Raw genomic sequence first — 18533 nt, 5'->3', positions numbered from 1 at the left:
TGTCTGTGTGTGTGTGTGTATTAGTCGTTCAGTCATGTCTTACTTTGCAACCCATGGACTATAGCCTAGCAGGCTCCTCTATCCATGGGATTCTCCAGGCAAGAATACTGGAGTGGGTTGCCATTCCCTTCTCCAAAATTTTAAGTATGATGAAGCAAAGAACAGGAAAAAAATGAGAGACAGTATCTTTATTGAAGAAGGAAGAGACAGATAAAATCTTCATTAAAGAAAGAAGAATCACCTTGATAATTAGTTATAATTTCTTATATGCAATCTTTTATTTTTATAAACTATTTGAAATCATTAACTCTAGACCCAGTAATAGTGTAGGAATTTAACATTAAAAAACAAAGTAGTCTATTGCCCTAGCAACAAAGGTTATTAAGATGATTGCCTATCACCTGCAAAGCTTTATACTGTCTCACTTGAAAAAATAAACCTACTAGTAGAAAGAACAATCTAGAGCTTATATTGAAAATAGAGTGCCCCATTTATAATTCATCCTCCTAAATTAATACACCTGTATATCAGTATCTCTTTCCAATACTGTTATAGTCACTGCATATACTTCCTATTTATGGAAAATATTAAAATAGTTTTTTAAGAAAAATATATCAGTTTTCTATAGTATTATTGAGCTCTTTATATAACTTTAATTCCAAGATGATTGGTTACAAAACCTGGAGGGGGGGTAAATCTTTCAAAATCATCATTAACAATGAATTCTATGAAAGCACAAGAAGTTAAAATTGCAAATTTCTACATAACTAACAAAAAATATTCTTTAATATGAGAAAACATATTATTCTTATATTTAAGGAAGAACTACATCATCTCTTAAAAATTGAAAACTAACGTGACCTTTTTCCCCTACATATACCTGATGAGGCAATCTGGTTTAATTTAATTAACCCTAGAACTGTAATCAGGAACTGGTTTCATTATGACACTTTTTATACTTTTTTCAACAATTTCTCTCCTATAGCTTCAAATTATAGAGAAAAGAATCTCCTTAAAAGTCTAAATATAACTGACCATGAAAAGAAGTATTTGCTGATACCCCTAAGAGAAAAAAATATGACAGGGCAGTTCTAATAAAAAATAACATAAAAAGCAAGAGAAACTGAGGCATAATAAAATCTTATAGCCTAGGTTTTTTTTTCAACTACATGGCCTTGCTCTTTTTGTTAAAAAAAAATAAAAATAAAAACTGTTTGGAGAAAATTCAATCTTTGGAATACCCAATATTGAGTTTTCTAATATAATAATATGAAGAGAGGAGTATTATTGGTAATGGTAGACTGGATCAGCTAAAATCCATAGGATACCAGAGTTTGTAAACCACCCAGACAGGCTCAGTGATAGGATTAGGTGTTCCTTTCTGTAGTTCCTTCCTGAGTGTGTGTCATTTAAGCTGACGATTAAAACCTGCAGTACTTCAGGGAAGGGCACGACAATATTGCGGCGGAATACATTGAGTGAATACTTCCTCCTTCCAAAATGAATATCTTGCATTTTCCTTTTAGTTCTGTTAAGGTGGATTTTGGCTAAGGAGGAAGAAAGAAAGGAATGTCAACGAGACACAGAAACATTTCAGTCTATTGCCGTCTTCAAATTATCTCTGAAACTAAGCTGCAATTAGTTTATTCAAGGGTTTATTGCTTTAAAAAAAATAGTACATGCATTCCTATTATCTTTTTTTAAAATTCTATGCCCTCTTAGATAAGTGCTTTAGCATAAGCTGCCATCCAATAATCTTACTTCTCAAGAACAGGTATGTATTATTAAAAATAAAATCAGAAAAAAAAGAACAGGTATGGTCCTGTGTTTTTTCATCTTTACAAAAACAAGTGGCTGTCTTCCAGTGCAAAATCCCCTCTATTACGCTTAATTTTTCTACATGACTTTTAAAAACATAGCTCATAAAAAGAAGTCACTCTCCTTTAGTAGCTATTCAAAGTTATCTAGTCTTTCCCATTAGTCAGGCCTCTACTTTTAAATTTCAGTAGGTAGTATTCAACCAGATTGTCACATTATGTTTAGCAATAGCTATATACTTCTTCTTCAAGTATTTAATCCTTCATTTTTCTTATACTCAATATGCTTTCTTTTAAAAAATCATCCATGCTATGACAAATTATCCTTGTTTTGTTCATTGTCATCATTTTCTTGTGGACTAGTGATTTTCACTTCTGGTTTTGGGGGTCTTTGAGGGTCCAAATCAGCCTGAGGAAAAAATAGATGGAAATAAAGATATTTAGTTACAGAGGCAATAAAATTTACAAGGAAAAAAAATGATTCAGTATTGTCTTTAACCCTTATAAACAGTTAATCCTTATAAATAACCCTATAGAAATACCTCTTCATGTCCACTGCCAGCTCCTTGAGACTTTATTTCCTCCTCCACTGCTTCTTGAGGCTCATTATTAACCTGCCCCAGTTCCTCGCCGTTTTCTTCATCGGTCCCTCCGTTCACACGAGCAGCAGAACCCGCCTGCTCCTCCCTGTGATCCGGGATCTCCTCTGCTTGCTCTGGAGCTTCCGGCTCCTCCTGGTCTCCTTCTTCCTCTTTCACTTCACCATTCATTCCTGAGAAGTCTTCCTTCTGTTCCACCTCCTTGTTTTCCTTCTCTTTATCTTCTTCCTCATCTACTATTTCTGCTGGCCTCTGATGGATCAAAAGAAATAATGGATAAAGACAGGAAGCAGACTAGAGATTTTTCCATGGCACATTATAATCATATACTAATTATAGTATGACTGTCAAGTAAAACTTCCGTACGTTTGCACATATGCAGTGTGTCCTGTGTAACCTCTACTGAACAGCTATAGATACCACTCTTCGCAAATATTTTCTCATTGAATTCTCACAATGATCCTATAAGGTTGGTAGTATTCCCATTTTACAGGTGAGAAAACTAAGGTACAGGGAGATCAAGTATCTAGGTCAAGATTCCACTGCTTTTAAGTGGAAGAGCCAGAATGAGAACAAAGCATGTGAGTCCAAAATTAATGTTCTTACTCCCCATGGCAAAGAGAGAATTAAACTATAAGATCCTTGGCCAATGTTTAGTGGAATGTCTGGCCCAGAGGAGGAGATTAAAAACAAATCCTTTGGGGAGAGGTTATCATCCCCAGCACTAGTGTTTGGTATATATTTAAATTTCTAAGTGTGAAAAAAGGGGACGACGATGCCAAGGATGTGAATCCAGGTTTTCTAAAAAAAGAAATGTGGACAGCTTTCCACATAATGCCTAAGAAAGCTGACTATATATCTGCAAATACAAAAATTGATTGTCGTGAAGATCCAAAGCCAAGAAACAATAAGTTCTTTCTATAAAAATGCTTAAGAACTTTATAAACTCCAAAGGAGTTTTTACTGTTCTTTGGATACATGTAAGTCTATTTTAAAAGAGAACAAGAGGCAAAATTCCAGAGGCAAGATTTTGGAGAGAGAAAGACCCAGGTTCAAGTCTTGGCCAGGTACTATTACCCAATTTCTTTGAATTTCAGATTCCCCACTTGTAAAACAAGAATTTGAAAAAAAAAAAAAAAAAAGAATGTAATAAAACTTCCATGGGGAGTAAATAAGTTATATGTAGTACCTAGCAAAGCACTTGGCACTGCATGATCCTAAAAAATAATAATAATAATAAAATATTTTCTCATTTTTGTTCTCATTCTTTGCTGAACCTACCACATTTCTTCATTGCCATAAATAAAATAATAGTTTTTTTTTTTTTAAGGATCAGGTAGAAAGAACATAGAATTTATTTTCTGTTATGACCCCACACCTGCCTCTTTCCAGCTATCTGACATTGAACAGGTCCCTTAATCTTCTGGAATCTGGAAAAGGAAGGTTTGAGATGCAATAACTCTGACCTCCCTTCTAACTCTGAAAGCCCATTCTCCTCTAACTGCCCAAATTATTCTTGTGAAGTGAAGTGAAAGCCACTCAGTTGTGTCCGACTCATTGCGACCCCATGGACTGTAGCACGTCAGGCTCCTCTGTCCATGGAATAAATTCTCCAGGCCAGAATACTGGAGTGGGTAGCCGTTCCCTTCTCCAGGGGATCTTCCCAACCCAGGGATAGAACCCAGGTCTCTCACATTGCAAGTGGATTCTTTACCATCTGAGTCACCAGGGAAGCCCCAAATTCTTCTTATGGGGCTATAAGTAGTCTTCTTATAAGTTACCATTATGCACTCAGTTTTGGAAGTAAAGAAGGGAGGAAATGGAGCAGAGTAGACTAAAAATTCCGGATAAAACTCAACACATTATTTTGAACAGGAAAAGACATCAAAGAATGCAGAGCAGGGCAGTTACCACATCACGTGATCTCAGGGCAGGGGAAGAGAGCGGTAACTCAAGGTAGGGTGAGGTGGCCTGAGGCCAGAGCTTACACATCTGTGCGCAGAGATTTGTACAGGATGGCATGAACTGCATTTACAGGTGGAGAGCAAAAGGCAGGCAGCAAGCACACTAAGCGCCCATCACCTGTAAGAGCCAAACGTCACTCTCAGTCCTCATACATTCACCATTTCCTAAAACCCTCCCGGGAACCCTGCAAAATAGGCTTCTGATGCCCATTATATGAATTAGGAAAATGAGAAATCACTCAATGCTGCCAGCATCACAAAGCAGGTGAATACACAGGGCTAAGGTGGAAGCCAAGGCAATCTTGTCCCAAAGTCCTGTATTCTTCCTCACAGTAATAACACAAGCAGTTGATAATTTACCTAGTTGCTGCTGTAAGCACACTCAAGGGTGGCTGACAATAATACTTTTACTGTTTAAAGAATTACTGACCTGAGAACAAAACATTTCTGGATTTCTATTACAGACCAGCCGATCGAGGTAAGGAACATTATGAAGATTATTAGGCAGAGTATGTGAAGCAGGACAGGACAAAATCCAGAAATATTACAGCATTAATAGCCAGTAAGAATAAAACTATTTCTTTGCAAATTATCTCTGAGAATTGGATAATTGTCTATTTGTCTCCTGGAAAATGTAATCTTCACTATGCCTAAACTTGCTTTAGGGTTTCCCTGGTGGCTCAGACGGTAAAGAATCAGCCTGCAATACAGGAGGCTGGGATTCGAACCCTGAGTCGGCAAGATCTCCTGGAGAAAGAAATGGCAACCCATTCCAGTAGTCTTGCCTGGGAAGTCCCACGAACAGAGGAGTCTGGCAGGTTACAGTCCATGGGATCATAAAGAGTCGGACATGACTTTACCACTAAACAACAACAACAAAACTCGCCTTATTCAAAACAACTTTGGGTTTTGGTTTTAAAGAAAAGTTAGCATCTTTTTAATACAAAATCTTTAATAAAAACAACAGAAAACTCAAATTTTAGTGTAATCATTCAGGAATCTAGATAGGTCCCTTGCTTCTGAGAATATATTACAAGAGCTTGCTAAAGTCTGCTAAGGTGACTACTGCTGTCTCAATGGGGAAAAGTCTGTTTTCCTTTACTGACATCTGGATTTATATCTAAAAGTTGCCAAATGATAGAGTGTTGGTTTCTGGTTTTGAGTTTCTCATCCTACTCTTTTCTTTACTCCCAAATGTATATTCATTTTTTTCCCCTTTAATGAAAAGAGCTGGGCTGCGACATACACTAATCACTTTTTATGGACAGAGATACTCAGCCCTAAATTCAGGCTCTGTTCTCTTTGCTGTTATTGTCACAACTACTAACAAGCAGTGTTATGTTTCACCCCATTATTTCTATTAGACTTTCCCCAGCACAGCTATTTTAGTAGTCATCAAAAGAAGCCATATCTGGTTAGCTCAGCTTTCAGAAATGCAAGATTATGGGGCTGAAATACCAATTTGATCAATTTAAATAGGACGATAACATTAGCTAAAAGGCTTATAATCTTTTAAAATATCCTGAGTGTAAGAAATTTACTATTACTACAAAACTACAATTCAGGGCAAAAAAAAAGAAAAGAAAGAAAAAATGCTTCTATGACAGATCTGTAATGAATAAATGAAAAGCAATGTGCTTTTTGGTGTAATCTCCTTTGAAGCAAGCATTCAATTATTAAAGATGTTTCCAGTATATACATCAATCAAATCATCCCCAGAAGGAACACTGAGTTTTATACCTATACACACACACACAAGGATAAAATCTATACCATAGTGAGTAAGGGCTTGCAAAGAGGTAAAAAATTAAAAAAAAACACTGCTTCTATAAGAGAGTGGGCGTCCATTAATAGACAGCCACATTATATTTTAAGTGTGCTCTCATTCTACCTCATCAAAAAAAAAAAAAAAAACTTAGCAACTATTTAATTTCTTCAAAATCCCCAAGTTCTGAGCCTCTGCTTGTTAAGCTGAACCTGGCTGACTGCCCAGCTAAACAGGGACAGTCACATCCACCAGACGCCAGGGTCAGCTCACTGAGCGGGGGTGACCTGTAAATGGAGCCCACGTTCCACGCCGCCACTCACCCAAAGAGCCTTACAAGATCCAGATGAGGTTAACAGTTTCAACAGAGGAGAGTACACACAGCACCAAAAGGGCGGGGTTAGAGGGTCTGGGGAGAAAGAAACGGAAAAGGTGAGAGTAAGAATCTCAAGTTCAACTTGAGAAAGTGAAGAAGGAGGAAGAGAGACAAGCAGGGAAGAGCCCTTTTTCCCAGGTCCGATCACATTGTCCCTTTTACAGTGAAGGGAAGCAGAGCTCTCATACATGATGTCACCTCTCCTTCCTGCAAGAGCCAATTCCCCTGTGATCCCAAAGGACTGTGTTCAGGCTTGAAGAATATCACGAGGCGGGGGGTGGTGATGGGGGGTGGGCAGTGGTTCCTAGACAAAATTTCTGCCTACTGATGCCTTCCACAACGGTGATGTCAACTGGCAGTGTAAAATAGATACTGTGCAAGAAGAGAAAGCTATGGTCTGGTGGAAATAATGACCTCACAGAATTGAGTAAGGACCAAGTGAGATCATGCACATGAAAGACCATTATAAACTGGAAAAGCTACATATATATGCATAGATATATGTATGTTTATTACTGTTACCACTCCATTTTTCTCACACTGAATGGAAGGAGTTGAGAGGTTGTCTGTGAGATAGTATAGTATAGGATTTGCAGTAATGAAATTGTATTCTAGTGAACCACTTAGAGCAGTATCCTTTCTAATCTCATTCACGGTGAAAACAAATAAAATACAGCAAGACACGGCAGTCATCTTGCTCTTTTTGGTTCATACAGGTAAAACGCAGGCTTAGGTTCAACTTCCAGTCCATTGAGACAGCTGGGTGTGATTTTCATAAACTAATCACCCTTGCTTTTAGTTTAGTCACTTTTATCTTTGCTTCTGAGTTCAATGTCAGGCACTTTTCAGGACAACTTTACCATTCAATAGCTTTCTTTGATTCTGAACTCTATTCACTCTTAAAAGTAATACAAATGTGTCAGCAAGAGATATCAAAAAAGGATGACTTCCATAGATTAGCGTGTGCACTTCAGCAATGGATGACTTTTCAGTTGCAATGAAAAATTGGCACTAGCCATTCATCAGGTTCTTTCTGCCTTTGCCTGGAAGGATTTACCTTCCCTCTGATAGACCCACCTTCTCTCAAAGCCATCCTTGTCCCCTCAGGCCAGTTGTCACTCCTTATCCACACCCTCAGAACACCATTCAAACTCTAATCTCAGTGTACTGTTATCCTCTGCTTTGTGTGATATGAAAACAGTTCAGTTCAGTTGAGTCAGTCGTGTTCGACTCTTTGCGACCCCATGAGTCGCAGCACACCAGGCCTCCCTGTCCATCACCAACTCGCAGACTTCACTCAGATTCATGTCCATTGAGTCAGTGATCCCATCCAGCCATCCCATCCTCTGTCGTCTCCTTCTCCTCCTGCCCCCAATCCCTCCTAGCATCAGTCTTTCCCAATGAGTCAACTATTCGCATGAAGTGGCCAAAGTATTGGAGCTTCAGCTTTACCATCATTCCTTCCAAAAAATGCCCACGGCTCATCTCTTTCAGAATGGACTGGTTGGATCTCCTTGCAGTCCAAGGGACTCTCAAGAGTCTTCTCCAACACCACAGTTCAAAAGCATCAATTCTTCAGCACTCAGTTTTCTTCACAGTCCAACTCTCACATCCATACATGACCACTGGAAAAACCATAGCCTTGACTAGACAGACCTTTGTTGGCAAAGAAATGTCTCTGCTTTTCAATATGCTATCTAGGTTGGTCATAACTTTTCTTCCAAGGAGTAACCGTCTTCTAATTTCATGGCTGCAGTCACCATCTGCAGTGATTTTGGAGCTCAAAAAAATAAAGTCTGACACTGTTTCCACTGTTTTTCCATCTATTTCCCATAAAGTGATAGACCATATGCTATGATCTTCATTTTCTATGTTGAGCTTTAAGCCAGACATCTTGGAATGTGAAGTCAAGTGGGCCTTAGAAAGCATCACTACGAACAAACCTAGAGGAGGTGATGGAATTCCAGTTGAGCTGTTTCAAATCCTGAAAGATGATGCTGTGAAAGTGCTGCACTCAATATGCCAGCAAATTTGGAAAACTCAGCAGTGGCCACAGGACTGGAAAAGGTCAGTTTTCATTCCAATTCCAAAGAAAGGCAATGCCAAAGAATGCTCAAACTTCCACACAATTGCACTCATCTCACATGCTAGTAAAGTAATGCTCAAAATTCTCCAACCCAGGCTTCAGCAATACATGAACCGTGAACTCCCTGATGTTCAAGCTGGTTTTAGAAAAGGCAGAGGAACCAGAGATCAAATTGCCAACATCCGCTGGATCATGGAAAAAGCAAGAGAGTTCCAGAAAAATATCTATTTCTGCTTTATTGACTATGCCAAAGCTTTTGACTGTGTGGATCACAATACACTGTGGAAAATTCTGAAAGAGATGGGAATACCAGACCACCTGACCTGCCTCTTGAGAAACCTATATGCAGGTCAGGAGGCAACAGTTAGAACTGGACATGGAACAACAGACTGGTTCCAAATAGGACAAGGAGGACGTCAAGGCTGTATATTGTCACCCTGCTTATTTAACTTATATGCAGAGTACATTATGAGAAACGCTGGACTGGAAGAAGCACAAGCTGAATCAAGATTGCCAGGAGAAATATCAATAACCTCAGATATGCAGATGACACCACCCTCATGGCAGAAAGTGAAGAGGAACTAAAAAGCCTCTTGATGAAAGTGAAAGAGGAGAGTGAAAAAGTTGGCTTAAAGCTCAACATTCAGAAAACGAAGATCATGGCATCTGGTCCCATCACTTCATGGGAAATAGATGGGGAAACAGTGGAAACAGTGTCAGACTTTATTTTCTGGGGATCCAAAATCCCTGCAGATGGTGACTGCAGCCATGAAATTAAAAGACGCTTACTCCTTGGAAGAAAAGTTATGACCAACCTAGATAGCATATTCAAAAGCAGAGACATTACTTTGTCGACTAACGTCTGTCTAGTCAAGGCTATGGTTTTTCCAGTGGTCATGTATGGATGTGAGAGTTGGACTGTGAAGAAGGCTGAGCGCCAAAGAATTGATGCTTTTGAACTGTGGTGTTGGAGAAGACTCTTGAGAGTCCCTTGGACTGCAAGGAGATCCAACCAGTCCATTCTGAAGGAGATCAGCCCTGGGATTTCTTTGGAAGGAATGATGGTAAAGCTGAAGCTCCAGTACTTTGGCCACCTCATGTGAAAAGTTGACTCATTGGAAAAGACTCTGATGCTGGGAGGGGTTGGGGGCAGGAGGAGAAGGCCACGACCGAGGATGAGATGGCTGGATGGCATCACGGACTCAATGGACGTGAGTCTGAGTGAACTCCCGGAGATGGTGATAGACAGGGAGGCGTGCTGCGATTCATGGGGTCGCAAAGAGTCAGACACGACTGAGCGACTGAACTGAACTGAACTGAACTGAGCTTTAAGCCAAGTTTTTCACTCCTCTCTTTCACTTTCATCAAGAGGCTTTTTAGTTCCTCTTCACTTTCTGCCATAAGGGTGGTGTCATCTGCATATCTGAGGTTATTGATATTTCTCCCAGAAATCTTGATTCAGCTTGTGCTTCTTCCAGCCCAGCATTTCTCATGATGTACTCTGCATATAAGTTAAATAAGCAGGGTGACAATATACAGCCTTGACGTCCTCCTTGTCCTATTTGGAACTAGTCTGTTGTTCCATGTCCAGTTCTAACTGTTGCCTCCTGACCTGCATACAGATTTCTCAGGAGGCAGGTCAGGTGGTCTGGTATTCCCATCTCTTTCAGAATTTTCCACAATTTGTTGTGATCCACACAGTCAAAGGATTTGGGGTAGTCAATAAAGCAGAAGTAGATGTTTTTCTGGAACTCTCTTGCTTTTTCCATGATCCAGCGGATGTTGGCAATTTGATCTCTGGTTCCTCTGCCTTTTCTAAAACCAGCTTGAACATCAGGGAGTTCACGGTTCATGTATTGCTGAAGCCTGGGTTGGAGAATTTTGAGCATTACTTTACTAGCATGTGAGATGAGTGCAATTGTGTGGAAGTTTGAGCATTCTTTGGCATTGCCTTTCTTTGGAATTGGAATGAAAACTGACCTTTTCCAGTCCTGTGGCCACTGCTGAGTTTTCCAAATTTGCTGGCATATTGAGTGCAGCACTTTCACAGCATCATCTTTCAGGATTTGAAACAGCTCAACTGGAATTCCATCACGTCCACTAGTTTTGTTCATAGTGATGCTTTGACTTCACATTCCACTTGACTTCACATTCCAGGATGTCTGGCTCTAGGTGAGTGATCACACCATCGTGATTATCTTAGTCGTGAAGATCTTTTTTGTACAGTTCTTCTGTGTATTCTTGCCACCTCTTCTTAATATCTTCTGCTTCTGTTAGGTCCCTACCATTTCTGTCCTTTATCGAGCCCATCTTTGCATGAAATGTTCCCTTGGTATCTCTAATTTCCTTGAAGAGATCTCTAGTCTTCCCCATTCTGTTCTTTTCCTCTATTTCTTTGCATTGATCACTGAAGAGGTCTTTTCTTATCTCTCCTGGCTATCTTTGGAACTCTGCATTCAGATGGTTATATCTTTCCTTTTCTCCTTGGCTTTTTGCCTCTCTTCTTTTCACAGCTATTTGTAAGGCCTCCCCTGACAGCCATTTTGCTTTTTTGCATCTCTTTTCCATGAGGATGGTCTTGATCCCTGTCTCCTGTACAAAGTCATAACCCTCAGTCCATAGTTCATCAGGCACTCTATCTATCAGATCTAGTCCTTAAATCTATTTCTCATTTCCACTGTATAATCATAAGGGATCTGATTTAGGTCATACCTGAATGGTCTAGCAGTTTTCCCTACTTTCTTCAATTTAAGTCTGAATTTGGTAATAAGGAGTTCATGATCTGAGCCAAAGTCAGCTCCTGGTCTTGTTTTTGTTGACTGTATAGAGCTTCTCCATCTTTGGCTGCAAAAAATATAATTAGTCTGATTCGTGTTGATCATCTGGTGATGTCCATGTGTAGAGTCTTCTCTTGTGTTGTTGGAAGAGGGTGTTTGCTATGACCAGTGCATTTTCTTGGCAAAACTCTATTAGTCTTTGCCCTGCTTCATTCCGTATTCCAAGGTCAAATTTGCCTGTTACTCCGGGTGTTTCTTGACTTCCTACTTTTGCATTCCAGTCCCCTATAATGAAAAGGACATCTTTTTTGGGTGTTAGTTCTAAAAGGTCTTGTAGGTCTTCACAGAACCGTTCAACTTCAGCTTCTTCAGCGTTACTGGTTGAGGCATAGACTTGGATTACTGTGATATTGAATAGTTTGCCTTGGAAACAAAGAGAGATCATTCTGTCATTTTTGAGACTGCATCCAAGTACTGCATTTCAGATTCTTTTGTTGCCCATAATGGCTACTCCATTTCTTCTCAGGGATTCCTGCCCGCAGTAGTAGATATAATGGTCATCTGAGTTAAATTTACCCACTCCAGTCCATTTTAGTTCGCTGATTCCTAGAATGTCGATGTTCACTCTAGCCATCTCTTGTTTGACCGCTTCCAATTTGCCTTGATTCATGGACCTGACATTCCAGGTTCCTATGCAATACTGCTCTTTACAGCATCAGACCTTGTTTCATGAATTTCTATTGAGTAGATGCCTCAGACAATGCTTGGAATGACTGTGGAATAATGGGGAAATATCAACCTTAGCTTTAGGGAGGCCTTCTGGAAGTTTCTAGAAGCAAGGGTTCTTTCTTATTCATCTTTGTGTCCATCACCCCGTTTCCCACAGGACTGTAATTCATTGTCTTAAACTAAACCCAAATGTGCCTCCCACAGATAAAAGCCAGTATAATGTGTGCCTGAAGGGACAGACGATGGTGACAAGACTCACGTCTATTGGGCACTCCATCCAGTACCTGATCTTATGTTCCATGCACTTCATATGCATGGTCATACTTAAACTCACTGATAGGGCCCACATGGCATTTCATTGTTGAGATGGCTCATTATGTTGACCTCACAAACAAAGAACAAAATGATCAAGTGATCACTTTAGTGATCTCAAGCGATCCTTGAGACTGACCAAACTGCCCAAACAACATTCTGTTTTCTCACCGGCGCCTACCTTCTCACAGCTACGAGGCCACCAAATTCTAGACCTCCAGCTATGTGACCACAGGACTCAACAACAGGCTAAAAATTAACCATCCCGTCAGAGAATTTTTCATTGGCAGAGTATAAGAGAGACCCCGTCAGAAAGGGATGATACTGGTTCTCCTGAAGGGCCAGTCACCCTCTCGCTTCCCTCTAATAAATTTCCCTTTTCTTGCCTGACTGCCCTGCTAGCTCTCTTTTTCTCTACACTTGCCTTACACTAACCTCACCACCATTTGAGGAACCTGCTATTCTCATCCCAACTCGCAGACAAGCAAACCGAAGCATAAAGAGTTAAACTTGTTCAAAATCCCGCCAATAGAGACAGAGGGATATGAACACTTTTATGATCAAGAGACTGTTCTGTTTCCCCAAGATAAGGTATGGAGCAATCTCCCAAATTCAACACCATGTTAAACAGTTACTTCCAGTCTCATGTCTTCTAAGCCAGTGCTTCTCCATCACCGGGCATCTTGTTTAATGCAGATTCTGAGTCAGCACTTCTAAGCCTTGGCATTTCCAACAGCTCAGGTGCGCTGATGTTGCTGGTCCCTAGAAGGCACTTCAGTTCAGTTCAGTCGCTCAGTCGTGTCTGACTTTTTGGGTCCCCATGGACTGCAGCACACCAGGCCTCCCTGTCCATCACCAACTCCCAGAGCTTACTCAAACTCATGTCCACTGAGTTGGTGATGCCATCCAACCATCTCATCCTCTGTTGTCCCCTTCTCCTCCTGCCTCCAATCCTTCCCAGCATCAGGGTCTTTGCAAATGAGTCAGCTCATCAGGTGGCCAAAGTATTGGAGTTTCAGCTTCAGCATCAGTCCTTCCAATGAATATTTGGAACTGATTTCCTTTAGGATGGACTGGTTGGATCTCCCTGCTGTCCAAGGGACTCTCAAGAATCTTCTCCAACACCCCAGTTCAAAAGCATCAATTCTTCAGTGCTCAGCTTTCTTTATAGTCCAACTCTCACATCCATACATGACTAATGGAAAAACCATAGCTTTGACTAGATGGACCTTTGTTGGTAAAGTAATATCTTTGCTTTTCAATATGTTGTCTAGGTTGGTCATAGCTTCTCCTCCAAGGAACAAGCATCATTTAATTTCACGGCTGCAATCACATCTGCAGTGATTTTGGAGCCCAAAAAAATAAAGTCTCTCACTGTTTCCATTGTTTCCCCATCCTTTTGCCATGAACTGATGGGAATGGATGCCATGATCTTAGTTTTCTGAGGCTCTAATCCATGTATAACACAGGCAAGATCATAAATATACCACCACCCCCCAAAAGAACTGTGGTGTTGGAGAAGACTCTTGAGAGTCCCTTGGACTGCAAGAAGATCCAAGCAGTCCATTCTGAAGGAGATCAGCCCTGGGATTTCTTTGGAAGGAATGATACTAAAGCTGAAACTCCAGTACTTTGGCCACCTCATGTGAAGAGTTGACTCATTGGCAAAGACTCTGATGCTGGGAGGGATTGGGGGCAGGAGGAGAAGGGGACGACAGAGGATGAGATGGCGGGATGGCATCACTGACTCGATGGACGTGAGTCTGAGTGAACTCCGGGAGTTGGTGAGGGACAGGGAGGCCTGGCGTGCTGTGATTCATGGGGTCTGAGCAACTGAACTGAACTGAGATGAAAATCATATTTTTAAGTTAAAAATATTGATTTAATTGAACACTGGGAGAAAATAGGACTGACTGTTGGGCTTCCTGGGTAGTGCTAGTGGTAAAGAATCTGTCTGCCAATGCAGAAAATGCAAGAGATACAGGTTCCATCCCTAGGTCAGGAAGATCCCCTGGAGTAGGAAAGGGCACCCCACTCCAGCATTCTCGCCTGGAAAATTCCATGAGTAGAGGAGCCTGGTGGGCTACAGTCCACAGAGCCACAAAGACACAGACACGACTGAGCATCTAAGCACAGCACTGTTGACACAATAATGTTCAGCCATAAAGACAGCTCTGCAAGATTTATTCTAATTGCATCACCCTGCCACTCTTTCTTAAGAGTCACTTTATAAAAAGGAAACACATCATTGCCAAGGCAATAAACTAGGAAGATATTTTTACCTATGCTTAAAGATCTTCTCCCTTGATGTGTATGTCAAACTTTAGCCAATTTGTGACTAAAATTTGAAGAGAACAGTTTTCAGGTAGATACTGAAAACTGCTCCATCCTGACCTTTCAAGATTAGCTCATGCCTATGAGTAATTGTGTAATACTGTATTCTGTATAAAGCACAATTCTTACGTTTCACTGGAGTCAAGAAAAAGTATTCATTATACCTCACCCTCTCTACTCACTAAACTGATACACATAATGATCACACAAATCATGCAGATAAATTTCAGTCTCACAGTCTCACTGACATCAGGAACATCCAGAGTGCAGCTAGATTAACAGACATATTACACATATGTGGACAGTTACAGAAAACATGTACCCTTATACACAGAAGTTTTTGTAAGTTGAGACTTTTACCTTCTTAAAATCACGTTATCTATCACAAACAATTGCTCTTAATAGTTACTAGAAAAGTTATACTAGATTTTCTCCTTAACATGACACCAGTGTTGATATTCCAAGTGCCTTTTTGCCTGCATTTGCCTACATGCATACCTCATTATTTATTTTGTAAGAGCCCATCCTGAGAAAATGATTGATTTGTATGGCAAGACAGAAGAGGTCTGGTACTTATTATTGCTTGTTGCATCCAAGCACAGATGGCTCAGGGGAAACCATAAGTATTCAGGTTTTCAAGATAATATGTGTTCAGCTACAAAGGTTAACTTAGGACTCCTGAGTGGTAAGAGGAAAGAAGATGGAATATGGAAATCATATGGAAATAAGCCACAAAATATAGGAAGCATCAATTACTTGAAAGGCATTTTCATAGACAGATGGGACTGCTTAGATAACTTACACTTTAAACTCACATCACACCTTTGACCGTAACCACGGCACCAAAAATTAGAAATGGGAAAACATCTAAATAGCGCCTACAGCTGATGTCCCACCCACTTTAGAAGTAAATGTTGATTTTTCTTATACTTGTATCAGAATTCCCCAAGAAATGTATTTGAAACTTTAAAAGCCTTGCTATTAAACAACCAAACATCCTCTCCATTCTTGCCTATCATTCCTGCTCCATCCTTGAAACATCCAAGACCTAGAAACTGGAGCTCAAAACACTACCACCCCCCCCCCAATAAAAATACCAACTTAGATGTTCATTTCTTGGTGTAACATTTGCTACCTTTGAAATTTGGGAGTAGGATTTGTTATAGGTGTTTCTGTGATTTGATGGCAGAATTCAGGCAGAGATGTTGAAAGTAAAGAAGTTACTGCACTTGTTTTATTTCTGTTCCCATGGAGACTAAAATCATCTCCTACCCAAGCTGAATGAGGTGTTTGGAAATAATCAGTTTCAATTTTTCATGACAGCAAAGTACCACTTCCTGTTTTCAGCTTTCAGAGGCTTACTTTCACAAGGTAGGGGAAAATGGTTTGGATGTGGTTTGAAGTACAATGACCTACAAAAAAAAAAAAGTGGCTCTATTCATAGATATGACACTGTAAGGACATGGAGAGGGAATGTTTGGCCTGGCCACCCGCTGACAGCTGACTAGCCTAGACTCATTGAATTCGACAAGGGCCCAGACACTAGTAGAATAAGATATAATACTTTGAGAATTTATGTTTAGATAGCTATTTTTGAAAAAAACCTATCCCATTAGGTTTTCTCACTTTGCAAGTAAATGTTATCTTCTTTCACTTAAATCAGAAATTCCAGAAGGCAACATTTTAATGTTTTAACACCATTTTAACACCATTCCTATCAATTAAACAGATTGACCAAGGGGATGTCACAAAAAGCCTCAGTGATGATGCACAGAGAAGTTTAGAAGCCAGAGCATCCTCATCTTAACTCGTCCTGCAGAGTGAGATGCCTGCAGCACCAAACAGGAATACAAATCACTAAGAGGAGGTTGACTTGAAGCTGAAAAGGCCATTTGCATACAATTCCTTTCGTTTCAGTGAAGGCAGTGGAGGCCGAGCAGCCCTCCACTCAGGTGGAACATGTTTTCGTTTGTGAGATACTTCAGTTCAGTTCAGTTCAGTTGCTCAGTCGTGTCTACCTTTTTGCAACCCCATGGATTGCAGCACGCCAGGCCTCCCTGTCCAACACCAACTCCTGGAGTTTACTCAAACGCCTGTCTGTTGAGTCAGTGATGCCATCGAACCATCTCACAGGGCCTCTGTCATCCCCTTCTCCTCCTGCCTTCAGTCTTTCCCAGCATCAGGGTCTTTTCCAATGAGTCAGCTCTTCGCATCAGATGGCCAAAGTATTGGAGTTTCAGCTTCAACATCAGTCCTTCGAATGAATATTTGGAACTGATTTCCTTTAGGATGGACTGGTTGGATCTCCCTGCAGTCCAAGGGACTCTCAAGAGCCTTCTCCAACACCACCAGTTCAAAAGCATCAATTCTTCAGCGATCAGCTTTCTAGTCCAAGTCTCACATCCATATATGATTACTGGAAAAACCATAGCCTTGACAAGACAGACCTTTGTTGGCAAAGTAATATCTCTGCTTTTTAATATGCTATCTAGGTTGGTCATAACTTTTCTTCCAAGGAGCAAGCGCCTTTTAATTTCATGGCTGCAGTCACCATCTGCAGTGATTTTAGAGCCCCCAAAAATAAAGTGTGTCACTGTTTCCACCGTTTCACCATCTATTTGCCATGAAGTGATGGGACCAGATGCCATGATCTTAGTTTTCAAAATGTTGAGATTTAAGCCAACTTTTTCACTCCCCTCTTTCACTTTCATCAAGAAGCTCTTAAGTTCTTCTTCACTTTCTGCCATAAGGGTGGCATCATCTGCTTTTTGAGGTTATTGATATTTCTCCCAGAAATCTTGATTCCAGCTTGTGCTTTAACCAGTCCAGCATTTCTCATAATGTACTCTGCATATAAGTTAAATAAGCAGGCTGACAATATATAGCCTTGACATCCTCCTTTCCCGATTTGGAACCAGTCTGTTGTTCCATGTCCAGTCCTAACTGTTGCTTCCTGACCTGCATACAGATTTCTCAGGAGGCAGGTCAGGTGTTCTGGTATTCCCATCTCTTGAAGAATTTTCCACAATTTGTTGTGATCCACACAGTCAAAGGATTTGGGGTAGTCAATAAAGCAGAAGTAGATGTTTTTCTGGAACTCTCTTGCTTTTTCCATGATCCAGCAGATGTTGGTAATTTGATCTCTGGTTCCTCTGCCTTTTCTAAATCCAGCTTGAACATCTGAAAGTTCATAGTTCACGTACTGTTGAAGTCTGGCTTGGAGAATTTTGAGCATTCCTTTGCTAGCATGTGAGATGAGTGCAATCGTGCAGTAGTTTGAGCTTTCTTTGGCATTGCCTTTCTTTGGGATTGGAATGAAATAGAAGCCCCTTATCTCCCAGCTTCTGTTCCTTGAGGTGTCCAGACAGAATGCCAGTGTAGGTAGGCCCCCACCTACACCCCCCGCAGGCTGTGGGGAAGTGGCTTTTCCCACTACAGTAAGGGGCTTTGTTTCTTCCATGGAAAAAAAAGAAGTCAAGACCCGCCTCCCTTCTAGTTCTCAACATTTTATAATTCTTATTTTAATATTATAGTTCATGTGAGCATGCTCAGTTGCTCAGTCATGTCTGACTCTTTGTGACAGCATGGACTATACCTGTCAGGTTCCTTTGTCCTTGGAATTCTCCAAGAATACTGGAGTGGGTTGCCATTTCCTCCTCCAGGGGATCTTCCCAACCCAGGGATTGAACCTGCATCTCTTCTGTCTCCTGCATTGGCAGGCAGATCCTTTGCCACTGAGCCACCTGGGAAGCCCTTATTTTAATATATCAGTCC

General features: G+C 40.6%; 1 protein-coding gene across 1 annotated transcript in view; it reads right to left on the bottom strand.

Moving 5' to 3' along the window:
* Positions 1 to 327: 327 nt before the first annotated feature.
* The window catches only part of DCDC2 (doublecortin domain containing 2), a 144546-nt gene continuing 126340 nt past the window's right edge, over positions 328 to 18533 (bottom strand). The window contains exons 9-10 of the mRNA XM_068960481.1: positions 2360 to 2668; positions 328 to 2226 (exon numbers count right to left, since the gene is read on the bottom strand). Coding sequence (XP_068816582.1) covers positions 2128 to 2226; positions 2360 to 2668 — 408 coding nt within the window. The 3' untranslated portion in view covers positions 328 to 2127. The remainder of the gene's footprint in view (positions 2227 to 2359; positions 2669 to 18533) is intronic.

The sequence above is a fragment of the Capricornis sumatraensis genome, chromosome 22, assembly GCF_032405125.1.
Source record: "Capricornis sumatraensis isolate serow.1 chromosome 22, serow.2, whole genome shotgun sequence".
Lineage (NCBI taxonomy): Eukaryota > Metazoa > Chordata > Mammalia > Artiodactyla > Bovidae > Capricornis > Capricornis sumatraensis.
Note: the sequence above shows the minus strand (reverse complement) of the source record. Positions and strands in the feature narration are given on the sequence as shown.